General features: G+C 39.6%; 1 protein-coding gene across 9 annotated transcripts in view; it reads left to right on the top strand.

Moving 5' to 3' along the window:
• Positions 1-7,187, top strand: part of ADAMTS3 (ADAM metallopeptidase with thrombospondin type 1 motif 3) — a 335,418-nt gene extending 328,231 nt beyond the window's left edge. For all 9 annotated transcript variants that reach the window (XM_081587060.1, XM_081587042.1, XM_081587070.1 and 6 more), the window contains one exon: positions 4,466-7,187. In XM_081587060.1, the coding sequence (XP_081443186.1) occupies positions 4,466-5,025 (560 nt within the window). In that variant the 3' untranslated portion in view covers positions 5,026-7,187. The remainder of the gene's footprint in view (positions 1-4,465) is intronic.
• The last annotated feature ends 19,864 nt before the right edge of the window (positions 7,188-27,051 follow it).

Consider the following 27,051-nt stretch of genomic DNA (forward strand, 5'->3'; position numbering starts at 1 on the left):
TTCTTTATTTTGATTTTTTCATTAATTCATTTCTTTTAATTGGAGGACAATTACTTTACTGTGATGGCTTTTGCCATACATCAACATGAATCAGCCATAGGCATACATGTTTCCCCCCCATGCTGAACCCCTACCCTATCGCTTCCCTCCCCTACCCTATTGCTCTAGGTTGTCCCAGAGCATCAGCTTTGGGTGCCTGCTTCATGCATCGAACTCACACTATGACCATGTTTTTGAGCCTCAAAACAGGAGGATTTCCTTTCGGGACAAGCTCTGGAATTCCCATTTACTTACTGAAGAATAACTTAAGGAAAACACACTTTAAATATTAGCCTAATACAGTTCTTTAAGATGGGTGTCTGAGGCAGTATCCCCTCCAGTTAGTTACCATCACCACTGCAGCCTCCATGGTCCCCAGTGGATGGTAATGCTGGAGTGAAGGCTGTATCATGTATATGAAGTTTCTGTCAATCTGTGTTTCTAGAAGAAGCTACTTATTTCCTCTCTGATTTTCTTTATAACTTCACATTATTGTTAAAGGCATAATAATGCAGAATGTTTTGCAATGTTTTACTAAAATTATTCAGTTGAGACATGCAGATGATAAATATCATTCACAAAGCCATTTCCAATACCTGCATCCATATCCATGAAAGTGAAAGTCACTCAGTCATGTCCGACACTTTGCAACCCCTTGGACTATACAGTCCATGGAATTTTCCAGGCCAGAATACTGGAGTGAGTAGCCTTTCTCTTCTCCAGGGGATCTTCCCAACCCAGGGATAGGACCAAGGTCTCCCACATTACAGGCATATTCTTTACCAACTGAGCCACAAGGGAAGCCCAGGAATACTGGAGTGGGTAACCTATCCCTTCTCCAGTGGACCTTCCCAACCCAGGAATCAAACCCGGATCTCCTGCATTGCAGGTGATTCTTTACCAATTGAGCTATGATGGAAACCCAAATATTCAACAAATGTGCTTGCAAAATAGGCACCTTGTACCTAGGCTAAAATTTTCTTGAACTATTCCTTAAGTATTGCAAAAACAGAGCCTCTTTTCTTTATTTTAAAGTGCAGATCTTCCTCAGTTTACAGGAGAGTTATATCCTGATAAACTCTTTCTGAGTTGAAAATACATTCAGTTAAAAATGCATTTTATACAACTAACTTACAGAACAGGGCTTTCAAGGTGGCTCATTGGTAAAGAACCTGCCTGCCAATGCAAGAGATGTAGATTCCATCCCTAGGTGGGGAAGATCCCCTGAAGGAGGAAATGGCAACCCACTGCAGTATTCTTGCTTGGAGAATTCCATGGACAGAGGAGCTTGGTGAGCTAGGGTCACAAAGAGTCAGACATGGCTGAGCACATATGTCATCACATGTGCACAACTTACTGAACACCATGCCCTAGCCTTAAACTTGCTCTTAACACTTATGTTAGCCTACACTTGGGCAAAATCATCTAACTCAGAGCCTATGAATAGTTGTCTGGGTACAGTATGATTAAAAGCCGTTTGCCCTGGTGATCACTTGACTGACTGGGTGCTGCAGCTGCTGCCCTGCCCAGCATCACGAGAGGATCATTCCATTTATCACTAACCCAGAAAAGATCCAAATTCAAAATTTGAAGTACAGTTTCTACTGAATGTATATGGCTTTCATGCCATCGTGAAATCCATAAATCAAAAGTGGAACTGTCATGAGTCCAGGATGTCTGTATAATTCAATTTGCTGTTGTAATAAATAGCATACATTTGATGGTTTCAGCTTCTATGACTCTGTCTCCTTCTTCGTCCTTTTCTGTCACTCTCTCTCCATCTGCCTGTGTGCTGTCTGTCTCATTTTGTCTCTCCACTTCACTCTCCTCTCATTTCCTCTGTGGGTCTCACTCCCGGTTTCTGATTTGCTGTCACCTGCTGTCTGTGCGTTGCTCACTTTCTGTGTACACCACACGTGCTTTTTTCCACTCACTTTTTCTTCTCTCCCTCTCTCTCTCACTCTCTTCCTCTCCTAGTCTCCCTTCCTCCTCCTCATCTCTCTTTCTCCTGCTCTCTCTTTCCCTTTCCTCTTCTCTCTCTCCCCATATCTTCCTGACTCTTCTTTTTCTTCATTTCCCTCTTTTTCTCTCTGACACCACTGATCCTTCCCTTTCTGACACATATGTCTAAAAGTGTCTTTCCTTCTCCTCCACTTTTCTCCATCCCTTCCTCCCCTCTCCCTGTCTCAGCCACTGCTCATCTGTCTCTCCATCTTCCCATCTCTTACTTTCTTCCCCGTCTCTTGTCTTCCCCGCCTTCTCTCTTTCCCAACCCCTGTGTCCCATCCCTTCTGACTCTCCGTGCCTGTGTCTCTCTCTCTCCCTCTCTCTCTTCCTAATCTCCCACTGCCTGTCTAATCTTCCGAAGTAACCTTATGAATTATTTCTCTTCATATTTTCCTTTGATAATGTGGGGTGGCATGAACAAGTATGACCATGAGGGGGAGACAAAGGATTTACATACTTAATCATTTTTCTCTGGAAAGTATATTTGAAAGTTCAAAGCACAAGCCAAAAGAACAAATTTACCTACTCAGAAGCTGTAAAATTTATTGTCACCATTACATTTTACTCTTTTATAAGTGTTACTGTCAGAAGGCTAAACACTTTGTGAGTAAGCTTTATTAATCTTAATAACTGGTAGAGCTGTATATTTCTGTAAATATGCCCAATTATCAGCAGGTATGTGCTTGATTCTCTTCCTTAAGCCAAAAGAAAATGTTATAGGCCTAGAAAGACATAAGCATAGAAAAAGTAATTGGGATAGGATAAGGGATTGATACTTGATGTAAAACCCATTAATGTGGTTCTCAGGGATTTGCAACCTATTTAGGATTACAACCTAATTCTTATCTACTATGAGATATTCAGATGCATCATACTGTATCATAGGTATGTAAATGTCAGGCAAAAATAAGTCATTCTAGAGTTTGGGAAGTGTACATGACATTCTAACTCGAACAAAGGTGATAAGCTTACTCTCTATTGGTCTTGCCAACTGGTCTTGCCTTCTTTTTTGATCCCCCCCTCAAACTTTAGAAAAGTTCAATTTCTTTGCAAGTTATATAGCAAGTTCCTTACCTAGCAATGTAGAATTACCCAATATTACACTGTCATTGTGATTGTATTACATAAACGCCACAATTTATAATTCTTCACATTTATTAATTGGATATGAGATCAGTATTCTGTGTTGGATTATGCACATGGGCTCTGCATAGAATATGCCCTGGAATGGCTGAAAAGAAGTACAGACTTTTTATGAACTCAACGTTTGGATTTTTTGAAATCTAATTCTTACAACTTATGATTAATAAAATTTTAAAATAATGGAAATAGTATGTACAAACATACCTACCAAGTGTTTTATAAGTGGTACTTAGTATTCTTTAAAGAACTGTCAATTCAATAAAATTAACCATGTATTATTCATAAGAAAGTTGGCACATGTTACCCAGATTTGTGCTTTCAAATAACAAATAACCTGAGAACATTCAATGGTAAACATAAAACTATTGCTCCACTCTGGAGAATATTCTCTGAATCATAATTATATCTTGATTTTTCTTTTAGTAATATAGTTTTAAGGGTTAATATGTTACAACAGATCTTCAGTATTTTTTTATTTTAAATTTAAACTTAATATGCAGACGACTCTATCATAAAGACAGAACTATCATAAAATTTTAAAAAACAGACGTCTCTCTATATCTTAAAAGTATGATGAAACACATCCAATATTCTATTTTCTAAAATCAGAAATACATTCCTAAGAAGAAAACAATACCCTTGATCTGAAGACTCTTGATGGGGATGTGCAAGTGCTGGTCAATTCAAGTGCTTTGCACAGAGAGAACTTATTTTAGTAAATTTATTCTAATATCATATTTTAACGCAAAGGCTCATGTGGAAAACACCCATCAATATTAGATCTTAGTTAAATTTTTTTATATTCATAGACAATTTTCATTTCTTTCCTCCTTTTATTTATTCTTAGTTATATTTATTTTTATATTTAAAATGAAATATAGTTGGCATACAGTTATTATCTCATTTCATTCTGAAACGAGGACCACAATAAGTCTGCCCCCTTACAAAGTTATCACCATATGACTGGCTATATTCCTTATGCCCTGTGGGACATCCCTATGGCTTATTTATTTTGTAATTGTAGGTTTGTACCTCTTAATCTCCTTCACCTATTTTGCCCCTCCCATAGCAACCACTCCTTTGTTCTCTGAATCTATGATTCTGTTTTTTTGTTTTGTTTTTTTTTTAGATTCCACATACAAGTGAGTTCATACAATATATATCCTTCTCTGTCTGTCTTATTTCACTTAGCATAATGCCCTGTATCTCCATGCATATTGTCCACCGTTTATGTTTGGACATATGTCTTATTTTGTTTTTCTTTGAATCTCTGTAGATGAGCCATGTTTGGGAGATAAGTCCATATTCTGTCAAATGGAGGTGCTGGCACGATACTGCTCCATACCAGGTTATAACAAGTTATGTTGTGAGTCCTGCAGCAAACGCAGTAGCACCCTGCCACCGCCGTACCTTTCAGAAGCTGCTGAAACTCATGATGATGCTCTCTTTAACCCCAGTGACCTCCCGGGATCTCTAGTGATGCCTACATCTTTGGTTCCGTACTATTCAGAGACTCCTGCTGAAAAGAAGAAATCTTTGAGCAGAATCTCTTCCATAGCAGGTCCAAATGAGCATTCTGCTTTCAGGCCAAACAGTAAATCCAATGGTGCTAACTTATCCCAAAGGCAAACACAGTCAGCAGAAAATAAAACTCTGGGACCGGCCTCCCCACCCACCAAGAGTGGCCACCTCAGTTCATCTCCACAACTGGCTGCTGCCCACTTCCTTGCAGCCAGTGATTCCATAGGTGCTTCTTCTCAGGCAAGAACCTCAAAGAAAGATGAAAAGCTTATTGACAAGAGACGTCTGCTAAGATCATCCACGTCGGAAAGATGAGCAAGTAAAGCCAAAAGGCTCAACGTCAGTGAAAAATCTGGAGGATCTGCCTCTCTCCGTGGTGCATACAGCTTGTTTAAAGTTGAACTCTCCATAAATCATCAGCTCATTTTCTCTGTGAGTGGAAGAAAAAAAAAGTGCTGGTTCACTTTCTAGTTGCTTTCATCCTCCTTTTGTTCTGCCTCGACTCATTTACCAGAATTCATTGGGGGAAAGCACCAAAGATTATTGACCGGAGGAAAGTAAGTTGCTAGGTATGTGGGTCATTTTCTAAAGCAGGAAAGGGACTGGAACCAATTGTGCATATCAGCTGATTTTTTTTTAATTTTAAAAAATTACAGTAAAAAGAAAAAAGAGGTGCCAATGGTTTACACTTTAACAAAAAGTTTTGGAGCAAAGAATTCTTAGACTTGTATTCCTATTTATCTATATTAGAAATATTGTATGAGCAAATTTGCAGCTGTTTGTGTAAATACTGTATATTGCAGAAATCAGTATTATTTTAAGAGATGTGTTCTCAAATGATTGTTTACTGTGTTACATTTCTGGATGTTCTAGGTGCCTGTCATTGAGTATTGCCTTATTTGACATTGTATGAGTTGTCTTTCAAAGGAGAATATTACAAAGAATTTAGAATCGCAGCTACTGACAATACAAAGGGTTGTGTTGTGTGGTTTTGTTTGATCAACAATGTGACACGTAAATTAGAGAAAAAGAAAAAGAATAGATAAGCTGCAGATATTACCTTCCATACTTTAAATAAAGATGAATAAGATTAGTGTCTTAGCATACTTGTAGTCACAAGGAACAGAGACCAGTAAATGAGCCCGTGCAAGACAAAACAGAAACCCTTCTACCAGGGCTTCAATAGACACCATTGATTGTCCTCTGTTCTTGTGTTGTTTTTAGTCGGCCCTTTGTTGACATATACAAATGTGTATACTCGATGTACTGTAATAATAATGAAAAATGTTCTGACATCATTTGTATGTTGGTAGCTGAGAAAAGCATCATTGAAACTAGATTAACACTCAAATAGAGCAGGGCTGTAGGGCTCTAGAAGCAGATTCAAGAAAGTGTTTGTCAATGGTTGCGATATTTATTTTCCGCATGGTTCATATTCACATGCTCACAACCACAGTGCATCTGACTGCAATAATGTGCTAGTAATTTATGTCAGTGATCACTTTACTTACAGTGAAGCCAGAAATTCCAGGGAGTAGATGTAAAGTATCTGTATATAGAATTCAGAACTGAAGATATTTATTAAAATTTGATTTTTTTTTCTTGATAGTATTTTTATGTACTAAATATTTACTCTAATACCAATGACATATTTTGGTAAACTAGAGAGACATAACTAGAGCTGCATGCTTTGTTCTGTACATAGAGGAAAAATTTAAGCAAACTAAAGCAGCCAAATCCAAGAACTAAATTTGAACAGAATTGATGTTATGCAAACCTTTTGCAATTTTAGAGGAGTTGATGCAAAGTTGCTAACTTGTTCCCCTTCAATGAAACATAAAGTTATATGGGCTCAGACAGCTAGCCGTTTAATGAAATAGTAAATTAGAAATACCAGAAAAGAAGTATGTGAAAGAAATGAGTATTTCATGAATTACACTTAAAAGGAAAAAGAAAGATAAATGTTGTCAGCATAATGATTTTGAAGTCAGTTCTTGAACCATCTAAAAATACAGTTTGGAAACTAAAATGTAAATATGTTAACCTCTAAACACACAGAATGTGCAAAAACCTTTTGCATTTTAACCATGGTAAAAATAACAGCTTCACCTATTGACTCTATACCTCTAAAGAATCGCTGCTACTTGGTGCAAGACTTTTGAAGCTCAAATGAATTAGGTGAATTTCAGATTGTAAATCTCTGAGCCTCAAGCAGAAGTCTTTTTTTCTCCCTAAAACTTCAGAATGAAATTCTCTCTAATTTGCTTGCGTGTGCATGTATCTAGTCCACAGGGGATTACAAACAAAGCTGGTCACACACATACACCTCTCATAAAGATGTATATATTCATTATACTCCTGATCTTTGAGCTTCCTTTTCTACTAAGCTAAAAATTTCTTTTTATCAAAGTGTACACTACTGATGCTGATTGTTGTATTGGGAGCACGTAGCAATAAAAATGTTAACAAAATATAAACCTGGCTCAGTCAAAATTTTTATCATTATCGAAATTTATCGAAATTTTCATCACTGAGTAATGGTAACCAACTTCTTTCCTCCTACAAACTGAAATAGTACCAAGTTCATTTGCCACTTGGACTTTCTCCAAAGGGGCTCAAAGAAAGTGACAGAGTCTCTTCTTTTCACATCAGGGTGTATCATAATATTTTTTAAAAGGAAATAAGAGGTTTTGTTTTTGCCTAAGTCCATTCCACAGAACTTGAAGAGAGAGAAAGTGGCAATAATGCTAGTGGGATAAGAAGGAAAAGGGGGTCCTTCTGGTTTTAAAATGTGTCATCTCGGGATAGTTTTTAGAAAAGCTGCCATAAGCTCTGAACCCTGCGAACTGATGGAAACACATGACCCAGGACTCAGGAGGACCATCCAGAGGAGGGGGCTTCATCATGTAACAAGGAGATACAGTATTGCCATAGTTTCTAGTCTAAGCTGCAAAGGCAGAGGACTCAGGTCTGCACCCCACATACCCCTTCACTCTTGAACTAATCTTGGGTGATCTAACTAGATTTCAGTTTCCTCATCTGCCAAATAAGAGGCAGAATTATCAAATATCATTGTGTGACTGCTGTTAAAAATGAGCTTAAGTAAAACTGTTAGCCAGGCCCTAACACATAGTGATTCAACACAAATATCAACTTCCTCATTGTGGTTTCCCCAATCTCCTCCTCATCTTTACTATGTAACAAAATCACAGCATTTTTTCAGACTATGCAACTTGCTTGGCTTATGGTCACCATGTCTCATTAATAGTGGTAGAGAACAAAGTTTCAGGATCAAAAGAAAACAATTTAGCTTTAAAAATTGATAGGAAGGACAAACTATTTGAAAATAATCTCCAGTCACTGATATGAAAGAATTTTAGCAGAATATACCCACTCTCCATTTATGAACAATAAATAGTGAAACTAAGGAATAATTATGTATCTCAGCAAAGATGGTAAGTGGTGCAATAATGACCAAAATTATTAGCAAATAAAATGTTTCTCATGTATTGACATTAATTAATACACTTTGTAGAAATGTCAAGTCATTCCTTTCTACACATTATGAAGCCACTGAAATATAAGATATAAGAAAAAAATTAATTGAAATGATGAAAACATAGAAAAGAATAATACTTGTTTTTAAAAATACTAATGAGTTAAAAAGTAAATGCTAAAAGTAAAACTGCATTCAGTCAATTCAGTTCAGTCGCTCAGTTGTGTCCAACTCTTTGGGAACCCATGGACTGCATCCGCCAGGCCTCCCTGTCCATCACCAATTCCCAGAGCTTGCTCAAACTCATGTCCATCAACTCGGTGATTCCATCCAAACATCTCATCCTCTGTCGTCCGCTTCTCCCCCTGCCTTCGATCTTTCCCAGCATCAGGGTCTTTTCCAATGAGTCCATTCTTTACATCAGGTGGCCAAAGTATTGGAGTTTCAGCTTCAACATCAGTCCTTCCAATGAATATTCAGGACTGATTTCCTTTAGGATGGACTGGTTTGATCTCCTTGCAGTCCAAGGGACTCTCAATAGTCTTCTCCAACATCACAGTTCAATAACATTAATTCTTCGGTGCTCAGCTTTCTTTAAAGTCCAACTCTCACATCCATACGTGACAACTGGGAAAACCATAGTTTTGATTATACAGATCTTTGTTGGCAAAGTAATGTCTCTGCTTTTTAATATGCTGTCTAGGTTGGTCATAGCTTTTCTTCCAAGGAGCAAGTGTCTTTTAATTTAGTGGCTGCAGTCACCCTCTGCAGTGATTTTGGAGCCCCCCAAATAAAGTCTGTCACTGTTTGTATTGTTTCCCCATCTGTTTGCCATGAAGAAAAAGAAGTTTCCCCATTATCTTTGCCATGAAGATGGGAGCGGATGCTATGATCTTCATTTTTTGAATGCTGACTTTGAAGCCAACTTTTTTTACTCTCTTCTTTCACTTTCATCAAGAGGCTCTTTAGTTCATCTTCGCTTTCTGCTGTAAGAGTGGTATCATCTGCATATCTGAGGTTATTGATGTTTCTCCCGGCAATCTTGATTCCAGCTTGTGCTTCATCCAGCCTGGCGTTTTGCAAGATGTACTCTGCATATAAGTGAAATAAGCAGGGTGACAATATACAGCCTTGACATACACCTTTCCCAATTTGGAACCAGTCTGTTGTTCCATGTCCAGTTCTAACTGTTGCTTCTTGACCTGCATACAGATTTCTCAGGAGGCAGGTCAGGTGGTCTAGTATTTCCATCTCTTTAAGGATTTTCCACAGTTTGTTGTAATCCACACAAAGGCTTTGGCATAGTCAATAAAGCAGAAGTAGCTTTGTGATCCAACAGATGTTGACAGTATAATCTCTGGTTCCTCTGCCTTTTCTAAATCCAGCTTGAACATCTGGAAGTTCATGGTTCACTTACTGTTGAAGCCTGGCTTAGAGACTTTGGGGCATTAGTTGGCTAGCCTGTGAGGTGAATGCAATTGTGCGGTAGTTTGAATATTCTTTGGCATTGCCTATCTTTGGGATTGGAATGGAAACTGACTTTTTCCAGTCTTGTGGCCACTGCTGAGTTTTCCAAATTTGCTGGCATATTTAGTGCAGCACTTTCACAGCATCATTTTTCAGGATTTGAAATAGCTCAACTGGAATTCCATCACCTCCACTAGCTTTGTTCGTAGTGATGCTTCCTGAGGCCCACTTAACTTCACATTCCAGGGTGTCTGGCTCTAGCTAAGTGATCACACCATCGTGATTATCCGGGTCAGGAAGATCTCTATCGTACAGTTCTTCTGTATATTCTTGCCACCTCTTCTTAATATCTTCTGCTTCTGTTAGGTCCATACCATTTCTGTCCTTTATTGTGCCCATCTTTGCATGAAATATTCCCTTGGTATCTCTGATTTTCTTGAAGAGACCTCTGGTCTTTCCAATTCTTTTGTTTTCCTCTCTTTCTTTGCATTGATCACTGAGGAAGGCTTTCTTATCTCTCCTTGCTATTCTTTGGAACTCTGCATTCAGATGTGTATATCTTTCCTTTTCTCCTTTGCCTTTAGCTTCTGTTCTTTTCTCAGCTATTTGTAAGCCCTCCTCATACAACCATTTTGCCTTTTTGCATTTGTTTTTCTTGTGGATGGTCTTGATCCCTGCTTCCTGCACAATGTCACGAACCTCCATCCATAGTTCTTCAGGCACTCTGTCTATAAAATCTAATCACTTGAATCTATTTGTCACTTCTACTGTATAATCGAAAGGGATTTGATTTAGGTCATACCTGAATGTCTAGTGGTTTCCCCTACTTTCTTCAATTTAAGTCTGGATTTGGCAATAAGGAGTTCATGATCTGAACCACAGTCAGCTCCTGGTCTTGTTTTTGCTGACTCTATAGAGCTTCTCCATCTGGCTGCAAAGAATATAATCAATCTGATTTCAGTATTGACCATCTGGTGATGTCCATGTGTAGACCCTCCTCTTGTGTTGTCGGAAGAGGTTATTTGCTATGACCAGTGCGTTCTCTTGGCAAAACTCTGAAAACTCTGTCAGTCTTTGCCCTGCTTCATTTTATACTCCAAGGCCAAAGTTGCCTGTTACTCCAGGTTTCTCTTGACTTCCTACTTTTGCATTCCAGTCCCCTATGATGAAAAGGACATCTTTTTTGGGTGTTAGTTCTAAAAGGTCTTGTAGGTCTTCATAGAACCATTCAACTTTAGCTTCTTCAGCATTACTAGTCAGGGCATAGACTTGGATTACTATGATACTGAATGGTTTGCTTTGGAAATGAACAGAGATAATTCTTGCAATTTTGAGGTTGCACCCAAGTACTGCATTTCAGACTCATGTTGACTATGATGGCTACTCCATTTCTTCTAAGAGATTCTTGCCCACAGTAGTAGATATAATGGTCATCTGAGTTAAATTCCCCGATTCCAGTCCATTTTAGTTCACTGATTCCTAAAATGTCGATTTTCACTCTTGCCATCTCCTGCTTGACCACTTCCAAATTGCCTCAATTCATGGACCTAACATTCCAGGTTCCTATGCAATATTGTTCTTTACAGCATTGGATTTTATTTCCATTACTAGTCACATCCACAACTGGGCATTGTTTTTGCTTTGGCTCCATCTCTTCATTCTTTCTGGAGTTATTTCTCCACTGATCTCCAGTAGCATATTGGGCACCTACTGACCTGGGAAGTTCATCTTTCAGTGTCTTATCTTTTTGCTTTTTCATACTGTTCATGGGGTTCTCAGGTAAGAATACTGAAGTGGTTTGCCATTCCCTTCTCCAGTGGACCACATATTGTCAGAACTCTCTACCATGACCCTTCTGTCTTGGGTGGTCCTACATGGATGACTCATAGTTTCATTGAGTTAGACAAGACTGTGGTCCATGTGATCAGTTTGATTAATTTTCTGTGATTGTGGTTTTCATTCTGTCTGCCCTCTAAGGGATAAGGATAAGAGGCTTATGGAAGCTTCCTGATGGGAGAGACTGACTATGGGGGAAACTTGTTCTGATGGGCAGGGCTATGCTCAGTAAATCTTGAATCCAGCTTTCTGTTGATGGGCGGGGCTGTGTTCCCTCCCTGTTGTTGACCTGAGACCAAACTATGGTGGAGATAATGAAGATAATGGTGACCTCCTTCAAAAGGTCCCATGCATGCACTGCTACACTCAGTGCCCCCGACCCTGTAGCTGGCCACCACGGACCTACACCTCTGCTAGAGACTCCTGGACACTCACAGGCAAGTCTGGGTCAGTCTCTTGTGGGGGTCACTGCTGCTTTCTCCTGGGTCAAGGTTTTGTCTGTGCCCTCCAAGAGTCTGTTTCCCAAGTCCTGTGTAAGTTCTGGCGGCACTATGGTGGGATTAATGGTGACCTCCTCCAAGAGGGCTTATGTCACACCCAGGTCTACTGTACCCAGAGCCCCTGCACCTGTGGCAGGCCACTGCTGACCTGTACCTCCACAGGAGACACTGAGACACTCAAAGGCAGGTCTTGCTCAGTCTTTGTGGAATCTCCTGGTGTGCATGAGGTTTTGTTTGAGCCCTCTGAGCATTTCTGGTGCATATGGGGTTTGGGGTTTGATTCTAAATGCGATTTCCCCCCTTTTGGCTCAGCTGGTAAAGAATCTGCCTGCAATGCAGGAGACCTGGGTTCAATCCCTGGGTTGGGAAGATCCCCTGGAGAAGGAAATGGCCACCCACTCCAGTATTCTTGCCTGGAGAATTCCATGGACTATCCATGGGGTCCCAAAGAGTCTGACATGACTGAGCAACTTTCACTTCACTTCAAAACTGCATAAAATGTGGTAAAATATCAGATGCATAAGTAAAATATAACAAACAGGCATTATTAACACACCAATTAATATATTAGAAAAACATTCTGAGCCCAGACACTTTTGAATAATACACTTTGAGCTAGTGAGCTAGTGATAAAATTTTAAATTTAGCTTTTAAATCACTTGATTGTTAGCAATTTCCCTGGGGCTGAGTAGTTTTGCCTGTCTTTTTAAACTATCACCTCCCCAAAAAATATTCTGATGTCAAGGAAAAAAATAATTATTCACACCCAAGTGTTATTCACACTCAGATCACAAGTGTTAATATCCTACTCTATAGGATCATTCCCTAAGCTTAAACCAAAACAAAACAAAACTCTTCTACAATCCTCTACTGAATAAACACATAAAATAACAAAGTGGGAAGGATATCCAAAAAAGAGGAGATATATGTATGTATGTATGGCTGATTCACTTTGCTATAGAGCAGAAACTAACACAACATTGTAAAGCTGCTGCTGCTGCTGCTAAGTCACGTCAGTCGTGTCCGACTCTGTGCGACCCCACAGACGACAGCAGCCCACCAGGCTCTGCCGTCCCTGGGATTCTCCAGGCAAGAATACTGGAGTGGGTTGCCATTTCCTTCTCCAGTGCATGAAAGGGAAAAGTGAAAGTGAAGTCGCTCAGTCGTGTCCGACTCTTAGCGACCCCATGGACTGCAGCCTACCAGGCTCCTCCGTCCATGGGATTTTCCAGGCAAGAGTACTGGAGTGGGGTGCCATTGCCTTCTCCATTAGAGGTCTACTTAGGGGCATTTAAGGGACATTTTACAATCTGCATTCATTTGGTTTGTGTCCTAGAATATCCTCCTTTAAAATTGCAACAAATAATTTGTAAAGAGTACCAGGAGTGGTATATATTTTGACAACTATTAACTTAAAACGTAAATGCAGGGTGAATAATACTTGTTTAACACAAGGCACTGCATATATGTACATATTCTGAGTATGTTCACTTGTCACATAAGAAATCAATGTCAATGCCAAAGAAAGAAAAGTAAACTGTCATTTTGCTAAAAGAGCTCTTGATAATAATTTTCTCTGATCATTATGTCATTTCACTTTGACTTCACTCACCATTCAAAGCCTTTTTTTCCATAAAAATAGTACCAGCAACATTTAAGTGAAGTTGCTCAGGCGTGTCTGACTCTTTGTGACCCCATGGACTGTAGCCTACCAGGCTCCTCTGTCCATGGAATTTTCCAGGCATGAGTACTGGAGTGGGCTGTCATTTCCTTCTCCAGGGGATCTTCCCTACCCAGGGATCGAACCCTGGTCTCCTGCATTGCAGGCAGTTGCTTTACCATCTGAGCCACCAGGGAAGCCCGCAGCAACATTTAACAACTACCAAATGTCAAAAGAATAGGAATCAGTGCAAGTGTGTGGACATATATTCTATACATATTTACCTGATATTGTCAGGCAACCAGATAAGTTTTGCAGCTAGATGAAGTTAGTTCCTTAGCAATGAAATAACTAATAATCATTTTTTGGAAAATTTTCTTTAATAATGTATGTTCTTTTCCCACTCTTTACATAGAAAAAAATGAAACATTATTTAAATAGTGACTTTTATCAATAGCATTCATCATTTTTTAAGGAATTTTAATCTTTATCCTTTTTGTTAATTTTAAGCTATGATGATTTAAGCAGTGATGATTTCTCTTATTGTGTTATTTCAATCATTCCTACGTCCGTTCATTTTTTCATTTATTATTCAACATCCCTAGCATCTAGCACTGTACCGCAATAAAACTTTGGGCTCCAAGAACTTTACAGTGCAATGTAGGAGAAGACAAGTAATAAAAATAATATTTTATTATTAGAAAGGTAGTTAAAAGTCTGTACACGGCACAATGGAAATACAGAAGAGGACAGTATGGGGGGAGTCAGAAAAAGTGTGGGATAATTTTACATTGTGACTAGTAGTTAGAAGAAGGGGAAGGGGTATGGAGCTCGAGGAAGGAATAGACTTGCTATGAGAGGCAGCATGTACAAAGGCCCAGAGTTATGAGAAACCAAAGAAACTAAAGGAGGAAGATGATGTGATGATGTGATCCAGTTCCTATCTTTAGAGAAGTAACTCTGGCATTGCTCTTAATCTTTTCTGGTTTTGAATTTCCAATATGCTCTACCTGGTGGTCATGTGAATAAGTATTTAAAAACTAAAAGATAAGACTTGATAAATGAGGCTTGGGACTTCCCTGGTGATCCAGAGGTTAAGACTTTCTACTTCCAATGTTTGGGGTCTTGGTTCAATCCCTGTTCAGGGAACCAGATCCTGCATGACTCAAGAAGATTCCACATGTTACAGTGAAGATCCAGCACAGCCAAATTAAAAAAAAAAAAAAAAACAGATGAGGCTAATAATACTTGTCATGCAAGGACTTTATAATTCATTTTTTCTACTCAATATTCTGGGAGTTAGAGGTTTATGAAGTAATACGCTTAAGTCAAAAGTCAAGGCAATCTGTTGTCACATTGCAAATATTTACTAATGTAAATTTACTAATTTACTACTTATTTACTAATATTTACTAACTATTGCTTAAGGATAATAGTTATATTTGTAGATTAAACTCAACATTATATTCTCAAAATTATAAATAATCATACACACATTTGTTTGCTATACATGGGTCTTCCCGGCTGACTCTGTGGTAAAGAATCTGCCTGCAAAGTAGGAGATGCAGGAGACATGAGTTCGATCCCTGGGTTGGGAAGATCCCCTGGAGGAAGAAGTGGCAACCTACTCTGGTATTTTTGCTGGGAAAATCTTATGGGCAGAGGAGCCTGGTGGGTGGCAGTTCATGGGGTTGCAAAGAGTCAGACACACCTTAGCGACTGAGCTTGTATGCAGGTTGTATGTTGTTATTGTTCAGTCACTAAGTCATGTCTGACTCTTTGAGACCTCATGGACTATAGCACTGTGGACTGTTCTCCACTATCTCCTGGAGTTTACACAGTCATGTCCATTGCATTGGTGATGCTATCTAACCATCTCATCCTCTGCCAATCCCTTCTCCTTTTGCCTTCAATCTTTTCCAGCATCAGGGTCTTTTCCTGAGTCAGCACTTCACATCAGGTGGCCAAAGTATTGGAGCCTCAGCATCAGTCCTTCCAATGAATATTCAGGGTTGATTTCCTTTAGGATTTACTGGTTTGATCTCCCTGCAGTCCAAGGGACTCTCAAGAGACTTCTCCAGCACCACAATTGGAAAGCATCCAGCTATCACATCCATACTACTACTAGAAAAACCATAGCTTCGATTATATGGACATACAAGCTTGTTAATAATATAACCGTGAAAATGACATTCCCTTACTAGTGATGATAAAATAAAATGGAATAATTACCATTGATGGGGAAGTCTGGCTATTGATTGAAAAAAGAAATTCTCCAACAAGCAAAGAAAATGTTTCGTAAAATGTGTGTAACCACAACCAGACTTCCTCCAAACAAAAAAGGTCTCTGTCACCTCTTTCTCTTCTGGCAGAAAATTCACAATAAAGTGTGAGCTCAGTAATTTTTCAGATTAACTGATGATGACAGGAAAACATATTTGGAGAAAATGAGCAGAGAGCCAAAAGGAATTTTTTCAGAAAACAGCAAGAGAAAACTGAAATGCAATTTAGTTAGATTGCCAACTGATTAATGTGGAAGAAAACAAGTATTTCCTTAAGCTAGAAATCTGAGATATTATTAAGTAGATTCGGAGTAGAGATTGATATTCATCTTTTTCATTTTTTCATTAAACTTTTTATTTTGTATTAGTCAATTAACAATGTCATGATGGTTTCAGGTGGACAGCAAAGGGACTCAGTCATACATATACATGTATCCTTTGGATCTTTATCTTCTGATGAGGAAACATTTGAATCTTTTTTAAAGGCTTTGAAATCCTAAGCCAAGAAACACATTTGCCTTAATCCTCTGTGACCTTCTGAGCACCATTTATGATGCTACATCCTAGCACCCTTATAGTGCTGTCACTTTGACAATAAACATTGCCGTTTAGCTTGTTTATTTTGAAAACAGAAAAATAACCAATCTCTTTCTTTCTGTTTTTATAACGATTCCAGCTGGATTAATATTCTAAAATTCTGAATTCTCTGTCCCAAGCATTTGTCTATGTTGCCACATTTAACTTTTACAATTTGTCTGGCATCAGATGTTAGATAACAAGCCCCATAGCTATTTTATTTCCCAAATTAAACACCATACATGTTCTCTGATTTAGAACCTGAAAGTTAGAGTTCTTTTCGTGTTATCAATTTTTCATGGCAAATTAAGTAAGGGATGCTTTTCTGAGTCTCTGAGCTATACCAATTGAATGTGAATTAGGAACAAAGATAAAAGGAAGGCAGAAGTTGGCTAAGGGCAGTTAATACAGCAGGAACATAAGTGGCTAGGCTCTCCTGATTTAACAGCTCCAAGATATGATTCTCCACTGATTATATGGACTTATAAATGAGATTGTTCTTAATGAGTAATTTTGAATTCTACCACTATTCATCAAAATAATTTCCAGCTCCAGGGCATCAGAATTGTGTTGTCTAACATGGAAATGTGTTTGCACATTAATAAGACCGCAAAGCCCCCTCCTCAGCATGACCATCTTGTTGCCATGAACACTGCACTGGCCAACGTGCTTTGGGTTAAAGTTACTAGGAGCCTGTAATTGTCCAGTGTCAGGATACATTTAATAGGAGGCTTCCTGTGTGCTGTTTTCAGTCTTGCATGAATTCTATGTTCCTTAACATCACCTGAATACAGGTGCCAGAGAGCTGGCAAGCCGGCTTTCGGGGATAATAGAAATTCATGTATCTCATTCATATGGAAATTCCATATGGTGAACAGCAGCCATTTACAAGTCTCCTCCTTTCTGATATGTAAAGTAACTGTTACAACCCCCTCTCTAGAGTATAATTCTAACCTCCGGCTTTCTAGATGAGTTGTTAGACTTTTGATCCCTATCTCTGCTAAAAAGGGCTATCTGGTAAGAGAGTATATATATGCCCACAATATGTTGAATAAATGCCTTTGTTCCACCAGAGCAATGGTCACCTTGTCTTTCCTCATTTTCCTCATTCTCTCTCTCTCTCTCTCACTCTCTCCCTCTCTCCCTCTCGCTCTCTCCCTCTCTCTATTTCAGGCTGTTTCCACGGAGCACAGGTGTCCACCGTGTCTATTTATTTGCCTGGGCTTTCAAGTCCTCTTCGAGAGGGCGCCCTGAGCCTACGTAGACGGTGCTAGCTCTTTGTCCTAGAGTTATATTGGCATACTGTGTAAACCAGGGAATATCAGCCTCTTTTCTTCCTTCTTTTCTTATCGGTCGACTCTGTACCCCCAAGTTCCGGTCCATTAAAGGACCACAACAATCCAGGGGCCCTAATTCCTGTGAAACCAATGTAGCAAAGTCTGCTACAAGTCTTACAGCCATTAGAAACATCTTTACTCCTTATTTTTGTTAAAATGAGGGAAACAACATTAGATGCCAATTCTCACATCTATTAATATGAGCAGACTTATTACAAAGCATAATGGAATGTATCTTTTATATTTTACTGTTCTTTTAAAAGAGGCATTTTCTCTACTTTTTCCAATTTATATCAAGTAAGAATGCATTAGGCCTACTCAGGTCAGTAATAACATATCTCTCCATTCTTTATGCTTTCATATTTGGAATAAATAAAGTAAATGTAAAATAGATTTGGGATAAATAAAGGCACAAGGAAAGAAAGATTAACCAAGGACTAATCACAAATTAAATAATAAATGAAATGCCTTTGTGCATTCTTCCCCTATCACCAGTTAAACACCAGCATTTTAAAAATATATTATCTGATGTATCCTTCTTATTGTTGTTGTTTAGTTGCTAAGTCATGTTTGACTCTTTGTGACTCTATGGACTGAAGCCCACCAGTCTCCTCTGTCTAAGGGATTCCCCAGGCAAGAATACTGGAGTGGGTTGCCGTTTACTCCTCCAGAGGATGTTTCTGGCCCAGGGATTGAACCCATGTGTCCTGCTTTGGCAGGCAGATTCTTTACCACTGAGCCACCAGGAAAGCCCGATTTATCTTTACACAACCATATAAAGTAGGCACACTTATATTCCCCACTTTGTAGAAGAGAAAATTGGGATCTAGAGTCTGAGTCTGAATTCAAGCAGTTTGATTCAGGAGCTTATCTGTTAATTACTACACATCGTAAACAGAGCAGATGGTTTTCAAGTGCAATGTAATTCATTTTATTGTACTTTCCTCTCTTTTTTAGACTTTGGTAAACTATCAGTGTGGGCTTCCCAGGTGATTCAGTGGCAAAGAATCTTATCCTCTGGAGAAAGAAATGGCAACCCACTCCAGTATTCTTGCCTGGGAAATTGCATGGACAAAGGAGCCTGGTGAACAGTCAGACACGACTCAGCGAATGAACAACAACAAAACTATCCATGTCTTCTCCCTTGTCATTCAGAATCAAAGCAGAGACAGTGAATGAAACTTGAGGAAAGCAGTTTGTGAAACAGTGGGAGCAACAAACTAGGAAGAGGTTATATAGCATCAGCCTGAACATTGAACAGGAAAACAGAAGTTTGAAACACGAACACCAATAAAACAGATACACATATAGGTAAAAGGAGATTTATTAAAGGAAATGACCAAGTGACTACAGAGGCCAAGAAATACCACAATTTGCCATCTGCAAGCTGGAGATTCAGGAAAGCTGGTGGTGCCATTCAATCTGAATCCAAAGGCTTAAGCATTGGTATAAATTCTGGTCTGAGTCTGAAAGCCCTAGAACAGGAGAGCCAGTGTCTGAGGGCCAGAGAAGATGGACATCTCAAACTCAGGCAGAGGGCATTCACCCTTTCTCTGCTTCTTTGTTCTAGTAAAACCTTAGACAGATGGGATGATATCCAGTCACTTTGAGTAGAGAGATCTTTTTTTCACTCAGTCGGCTGAATTAAAGGCCAGAGACAAGCTCACAGATACACTCAGAAATACTATTTTACCAGTTATCATCCTTAAACTCATTCAAGCTGACATATGAAATTAACTAGGTGTTCCATAACATATGCTTTGGGCAATGATGATTTACATGAAAATCAAGCACATACTCCTGAGGTGGGCAGAATCCCAGCTCTTTACACTTGGTGTAGCAAGCAGATATTTAGCCTTAAAGTATGTTGAAACGGAGCAGGGCTCACTGAGGAAATTACTGACTTCCTATAGCCATGACTCGCCTTTCCCATCTTCTGAATCATGGACACTTCAAATGTCACTTTAGGAAATAATATTTTAAATTTTAACCAGCATAACAGTAAGTGTATGACTAGCACAGAGAATCCAGGGTGAAAAAACAACACATTGGAGACATTCTAAAATTGAAGACAAAAAATAATAAAACTGCAGCCTCAGAAGTTTAAGACATTTTTCAGACATTATCAACCTTTACAGCTATGATCAGAGTTATCTAGGTTATAGATTTTGAGTAAATCAAAGGACATGGTCCTTTCCTTCACTCAAATCAAATTCTCAAGTATAGTAGAGGACTGAGAAGCATATTTTATGGGAGCTAAAAAAGCTAGAGTCAGTTTTATGGTGACAATAAAGATGTAATAAAAGAAATGTCTAGGATGTGATTTTGTGGGTTAGGAATATAAAAAGATGAGGCAAGACTCAAAGATAAAAGAGTATTTGAGTTACTTTGCATTTGTCATTCCTTCCCGCTGGAATGTTCTTTCCTAGAATTCTCTTACCTCCTTCAAGTCTTTCCTCTACTGTCACCTTCTAATGAGTTCTAACACCAATATCCTATTTCATACCACAATATGCTCTTAGAGGGTACGTAGTTTTTCCAGTTTGCACACGACTGTATTCTAAGCACCTAGAACAATGTCTGCCACATGATCAGAGCTCAACAGAAATTTGTATAACCTTCCAGAAAGCACTTTCTGTCACATGCTTGGGGCAGAAGACAGGCTGTAGTGGATGCCACAGTGAAGGTTGGTGAGGGATGGGAAAGATGAGGCAGTGAAGTAAGACCAACCTCTTGAATAGTCTGGTGGTAAAGAAAGAAAACAACAGATAGTAGCTAACGAGGCAGAAGCAGAGTCAAGCAGAAATCTGGTTCTACCTTGAGGGATGGGGAAGACATGAGCATGCATGTAATTTTAAGGAATCTGTGGAGGAGAATAGGATAAGATTCCAAGTCAGAAGGGTGAATACAGAGGGAAGAAAATGAAAAAACTGGCTAGGTAGTTAAAGAAACTATTTATCCAGACCACCCACATTATTCAGAAGCATTTCTAACAACCATGAACGTCCAAAGCAAAGGTAATATTAATGAGATTGGCTATTTCTTCTGACAACTTGAGTTGCATGTTGAGAACATAATAAGTAATAAAGCATTCAGCCAGAGGCTGTGTTGCCATCTCCAAGCACCAGGCAACATCTGAGATATGAAGATAAAAATTAAGAAATCCAACTGAGTACATCTCATTGTGTGTGTCATTAGATGGCTCTACTGGAAATTAGGCTAGAAAAATGTGATTCATCTCAGTAGCCATATATGCAAATGACGATATCCCATGCATATAGCTGGATGTATACTTATGCAGTCTGGAAGTTTGCAATGGGCTTATGTGAAAGCATAATATACTATCAAGAGTAATATACTAAAACGCCTTCAGAATTTTTCTCTCTAAATGCACACTTCTGCTCTGTTTAGGTGGATCACAAAGCAGAGACATCACTTTGCCAACAAAAGCTCATACAGTCAAAGCTATGGTTTTTCCAGCAATCATGTATGCACGTGAGAGCTGGACCATAAAGAAGGCTGAGCGCCAAAGAACTGATGCTTTTGAATTGCAGTGCTGGAGAACGCTTGAGAATCCCTTGGACTTCAAAGAAATCAAGCCAGTCAATCCTAAAGCAAATCAGTCCTGAATATTCATTGGAAGGATTGATGAAGAAGCTAAAGCTTCAGTACTTTGGGCACCTGATACGAAGAGCTAACTCATTGGAAAAGACCCTGATGCTGGGAAAGATTGAGGGCAGGAGGAGGAGGGAATGACAGAGGACAAGATGATTGAATGGCATTACCAACTCAATGGACATGAGTTTGAGCAAACTCTGGGAAATAGTAAAGGACAGGCAAGCTTGGCATGCTGCAGTCCATGGGGTCACAGAGTCGGACACAGCTTAGCAACTGAACAACAACAACATAAACTCTTGCTTATCCAGAGTTAATGGCCTTCCTTTACATTGGAGCCCCTTACTTCTGCAGAATAGAAGCAGACTGGACATGGAGGAATACAGATGCAGTACTAATTCCAATTCTAACTCCAGTTCTACTCTAGCTCAGAAGTGAGATGAGCTCATCTAATTTTATGCTCAAAATTCACCTTTGATCCTTAACGTTATTCCTGAAGAATGAAGAGCACTGGAATAAATCCAGTAGTAGATCCAGGTCCTTTCAGGATCAACAATAGCTAGTTCCCAATCCTGACAAATATAATAACAGAGAAGGGAAAAGGCTGAGAACAGAAGGGCCACCACAGTCATAACTAGGAGATCTGGGCTCCACAGCAGAGCCTTACAGTCTGGAGTAGGAAGTTCAAACATTTTTACAGTGGCCAAACCAGAACTCGAGGTACTAAGGAAGAAAGCAAAATAAATAGAAAGTTTGATATGTCAATTTATAATCAAAGGTCATATGTGAGTCCTTCTTCCCTTAGCACATAATAGCCAGAGGCCCTCTCCTGTGTCCAGAGAAGGGGTGTCACCCCCTGAAGAGCATTTGGAGGCAGCAAGTCTGTGGATAGTACGTTGCAGTTCATGTTACCTCCATGGAGAAGATAGTTCCCTTGGTCTTTGCAGTGGTTCACAGGTTGTGTCAATTATGAATGCATCGCTGTCACATTACATGCATAGTTCCTACAACTCTCTGCTTGTCTCCACAGTTTTTAGGCCATATCAGACACTTTCAGGCAGATGGGACTTTGTGAAAATTGTGATCTTGATTTGAATAAAATCAAATTGAGTCTTTTGAGGTTTGTTTGTCATCCATATAAAGATATATGCCATGTGCTCAGTTGTGTCGGATTCTTTGTGACCCCAGAGACCATAGCCTGCCGAGCTCCTCTGACCATGGGATTTTCCAGGAAAGAATACTAGAGTGGGTTGTCATTTCCTTCTCCATGGGATCTTCTTGACCCAGGGATAGAACTCATGTCTCCTGTGTCTCCTGCATGCAGGTGGATTCTTTACCTGCTGAATAATGGTGAAGCCCTATAAAAATATACACCTTAAAAAAAAGATTATCTGGAGGAAATAATAATTGCTAACCTTTATTGAACATTTAATGTCTGTCAGGCCTTGTGCTCATGACTTTTCCTGGATTATCTTATTGTCTGTTCATACAGTCCCATGAATCATTATCACTCTCATTTTACAGATGAGCAGACTGAGCTAAAGCACATGGAGTCCTTCACTCAGGTCCCAATTAGCTGGCTGGTAGAACCAGCATTTAGACGGGCAGTTTGGCTTTTGTTGTTGTTTAGTTGCTAAGTTGTGTCCTAGTAATAATTATGAGAATTATTCTTTGTGTGGAAATATTTGTAACTTTAGGAAATATTTACAAGTAAAATACTTGCTATTTTATAGATCATCACACAGCACTGAATAGAGTTCCTTGAGCTTTTTCTCAGATGGTGCTAGTGGTAAAGAATCCACCTGTCAATGCAAGAGAAGTAAGAGCCGCAGTTTCAATCCCTGGGTTAGGAAGATCCCCTGGAGGAGGGCACGGCAATCCACTCCAGTATTCTTGCCTGAAGAATCCCATGGACAAAGGAGCCTGATGGGCTACAGTCCATGGAATTGCAAAGAATTGGACATGGCTAAAGAGACTTAGCATGAACTATATTCAGAGATGGATTTTAATTCTTCAGGAGTCAATAAAATACGAAGAAAAAGAATGGAGATGAAATTGCTCAGCAGATTTCTGGCCTCATGCCACATTGTATTAAATACATTACAACATTCTCCCTCATACATTATATGTAATAATTGACATAAAAAATTAAAAGGGTATTTATAATATCGTTTTGAATTTTATTTGGCCATAAGCAATGCAAATAGCTTATAATTGACTCTGATTTCTCTCAAGTCACCATGGATATATGAAAATTCTTGCAAAGTGAAGAGAATCTAATTTACAGCTAGTTCCAAAGTGCAATAGAAATATTATGAATTCTAAATTTAATCATAATGCAGCTAGCATTAAATTATGTTTGTTTATTGGTAAATATTTAATTTCTCATTTGTATTCTTATTTTCCTCTTGCTAAGTGAATAATATTTTTCCTGGCTTCAAAAATGTGATAGGCTCCTGAGAAGCATAGCATTCCTGGGCACTGTTCTTATAGTGTCTAAAGAATAAAACAGACTCAAATTTAGCAAATAACACTCAGTGGTAAAGAATCTGCTTGCCAAGCAGGAGACACAGGTTCAATCCTTGGGTGGGGAAGATCACCTGGAGGAAGAAATGGCAACCCATGACAGTGTTCTTGCCTGGGAAACCCTTTGGACAGAAGAGCCTAGTGGGCTACAGTTTATGGGGTCACAAAGAGTCGGACAGGACTGAGTGACTAAACAACAACACACAAAAAAATTAGCGAACACTAAGGACCTGGGGTCACCCACAGAGCTCTGTGGACCTTCAGGAGTTGTTCATTCAATGAATTTCCCTGTATTTATGGTAGATAAGCTGGTAAAGAATCCGCCTTCAATGAAGGAGACCCCAGTTCGATTCCTGGGTCAGGAAGATCCGCTGGAGAAGGGGAGAAGGGGAGAAGGGACAAGCTACTCACTCCAGTGTTCTTGGGCTTCCCTGGTGGCTCAGCTGGTAAAGACTCTGACTGCAGTGCAGGAGACCTGGGTTTGATCCTTGGGTTGGGAAGATCTCCCTGGAGAAGGGAATGGCCACCCACTCCAGTATTCTGGCCTGGAGAATTCCCTGGACTTTATAGTACATGGGATTGCAAAGAGTCGGACACGACTGAGTGACTTTCACTTTCACCTTATGTCTAGAATACTCATTGGAAGCCTTGCCAAGTTGGTTAGGGGCTGTGTTGGCACCCTGAAGAGTTGACTCTCGTTTTAGATATTGTGTAAAAAAAAAAAAAAAGGAATCTTCTAGGATATCATTAAATCAGTGTTCCCTATTTTTAAATAAGAATTAAAATAGAGCAGTTTATTCTCCTTGGATAAAATGGTTTAAGTACTTGTGGCTGGTGTTCTCTCTCCCTAAAGCCTCCGAAGTCAGGCTTTCATTTAAATTCAGATGTACTTCACCTTGGGCTCCCCAGGGGGCGCTAACGGTAAAGAACCTGACTGCCCATGCGAGAGACGCAAGCGACACAGGTTTGATGTGGGTTGCGAAGATCCCTGGAAGAGCGCATGGCAACCCACTCCAGTATTCTTGCCTGGAGAATCCCATGGACAGAGAACCTGGAGAGCAACAGTCCACGGGGTCGCAAAGAGTTGGACACGACTGAAGTGACTTAGCACACATGCACTGCTGCTGCTGCTAAGTCGTCTCAGTCGTGTCCAACTCTGTGCGACCCCATAGACGGCAGCCTACCAGGCTCCCCCGTCCTTGGGATTCTCCAGGCAAGAATACTGGAGTGGGTTGCCGTTTCCTTCTCCAACGCATGAAAGTGAAAAGTGAAAGTGAGGCTACCAGGCTCCTCCGTCCACGGGATTTTCCAGGCAAGAGTACTGGAGTGGGGTGCCATCGCCTCTTCATCTTAAACTGTAACTGTCCTCTGTCAAGAAGTTGCCTTCTGAAAGGCCACAGATGAGTAATACACAATAGTACAACTCATCTGGTCAACTGTAAGATTGCTTTCAATTTGAAGGTGAAACACAGAGCTCTCAGCGGGTTTTGGAATGTGAGCTCTGAACCTCCTTACAATTTCTGATGAGTCATCATGTACATGAGGGAGAACAAATACAAAGGAGAAATCTCGTACTCATGGACACACAAACACACACATGTGCATACACACACTCATTGTCCTGGCAGCAAGTAGGTGTAACATGATAATATTAATTATAAAGCGTGTATTTGAATTCCCCGGGGGGAGTTTGTAAAACCCTTCTCAAGTGAGCTTCATTGTATCCTCTTTTGAATCATGTGATGGAGAGATTTCTAATTGTATTTATTCAATTATTTATAACATTCAAATGTTATAACATTCAATGTTATAACATAACATTCAAAATGGGATGAAATCCAAGTTAAGACGTTGATATACTTACCATAAGACATGTGATCTGCAACATTTTACATAATCCAGAAAGATGAATAAACAATTATAAATATTTTTAGTGAAAGCAAATCAAAGGAGTTGCTATAATCATATATAGAAAATTGAGATTTTCTTATTAATACCCTCCTGTTTCTTGTCAGAGAGATGAGAGCTACTTAAAAATAAATCAAGAGAAATTGTGACAAGATATTATCCCAGTCCACAGTATTTTCTAATTTCTCTAATTTAGACCTGTTATTGGGGCTTTCCTGATGGCTCAAAAGTAAAGAATCTGCCTGCAATGCAGGAGATACAGGAGATGTGGGTTCAGTCTCTGAGTGGGGAAGATCCCCTAGAGGAGGAAATGGAAACCCACTCCAGTATTCTTGCCTGGAAAATCCCATGGACAGAGGACCCTGGAGGGCTATAGTCCATGGGGTCACAAAGAGTCAGACAAGACTGAGCACGCACGCACACACAGACGTGTACTATGGTCAAGAGGAACATAATATAAATTGATAGAGCATAATAGAAGTGGGTGAATTTAAATGTACCTCTCTCAGTCTGACAGATTAAGTAGGAACAATATAATCCAGGGGATCTAAATGCTATATATATATTGGCATTCTTCTATTCGGTTTTGAACACCATTATGCTTTCTGTTCAGAGAAGGCACTGGCAACCCACTCCAGTACTTTTGCCTGGAAAATCCCATGGACGGAGGAGCCTGGTAGGCTGCAGTCCATGGGGTCGCTAAGAGTCGGACACGACTGAGCGACTTCACTTTCACTTTTCATTTTCATGCATTGGAGAAGGAAATGGCAACCCACTCCAGTGTTCTTGCCTGGAGAATCCCAAGGATGGAGGAGCCTGGTGGGCTGCCGTCTATGGGGTCGCACAGAGTCGGACACGACTGAAGTGACTTAGCAGCAACAGCATGCTTTCTGTTGGACGATGACCTCTAGACTTCCAGGAACTCAATCTTTTATGCTGTAATCTCAAGACTGAGAACAGTGCCTGCTCCAACTTTGCTAAAATTTCCCCTGAATAGCTGGTATTCATTATTAGATAGAAAATTCCTTGTGATCTGTGATAACATTTCTCTACCCTTATTGTACCATTTCACGTGTGAACACTATTACAACACATAGAGGAAAAGCTTAGTAGATATTCGTGATGACAGATCAAATGT

Source organism: Giraffa tippelskirchi, chromosome 1 (genome assembly GCF_054371585.1).
Source record: "Giraffa tippelskirchi isolate mGirTip1 chromosome 1, T2T-mGirTip1v1.2.pri, whole genome shotgun sequence".
Classification (NCBI taxonomy): Eukaryota; Metazoa; Chordata; class Mammalia; order Artiodactyla; family Giraffidae; genus Giraffa; species Giraffa tippelskirchi.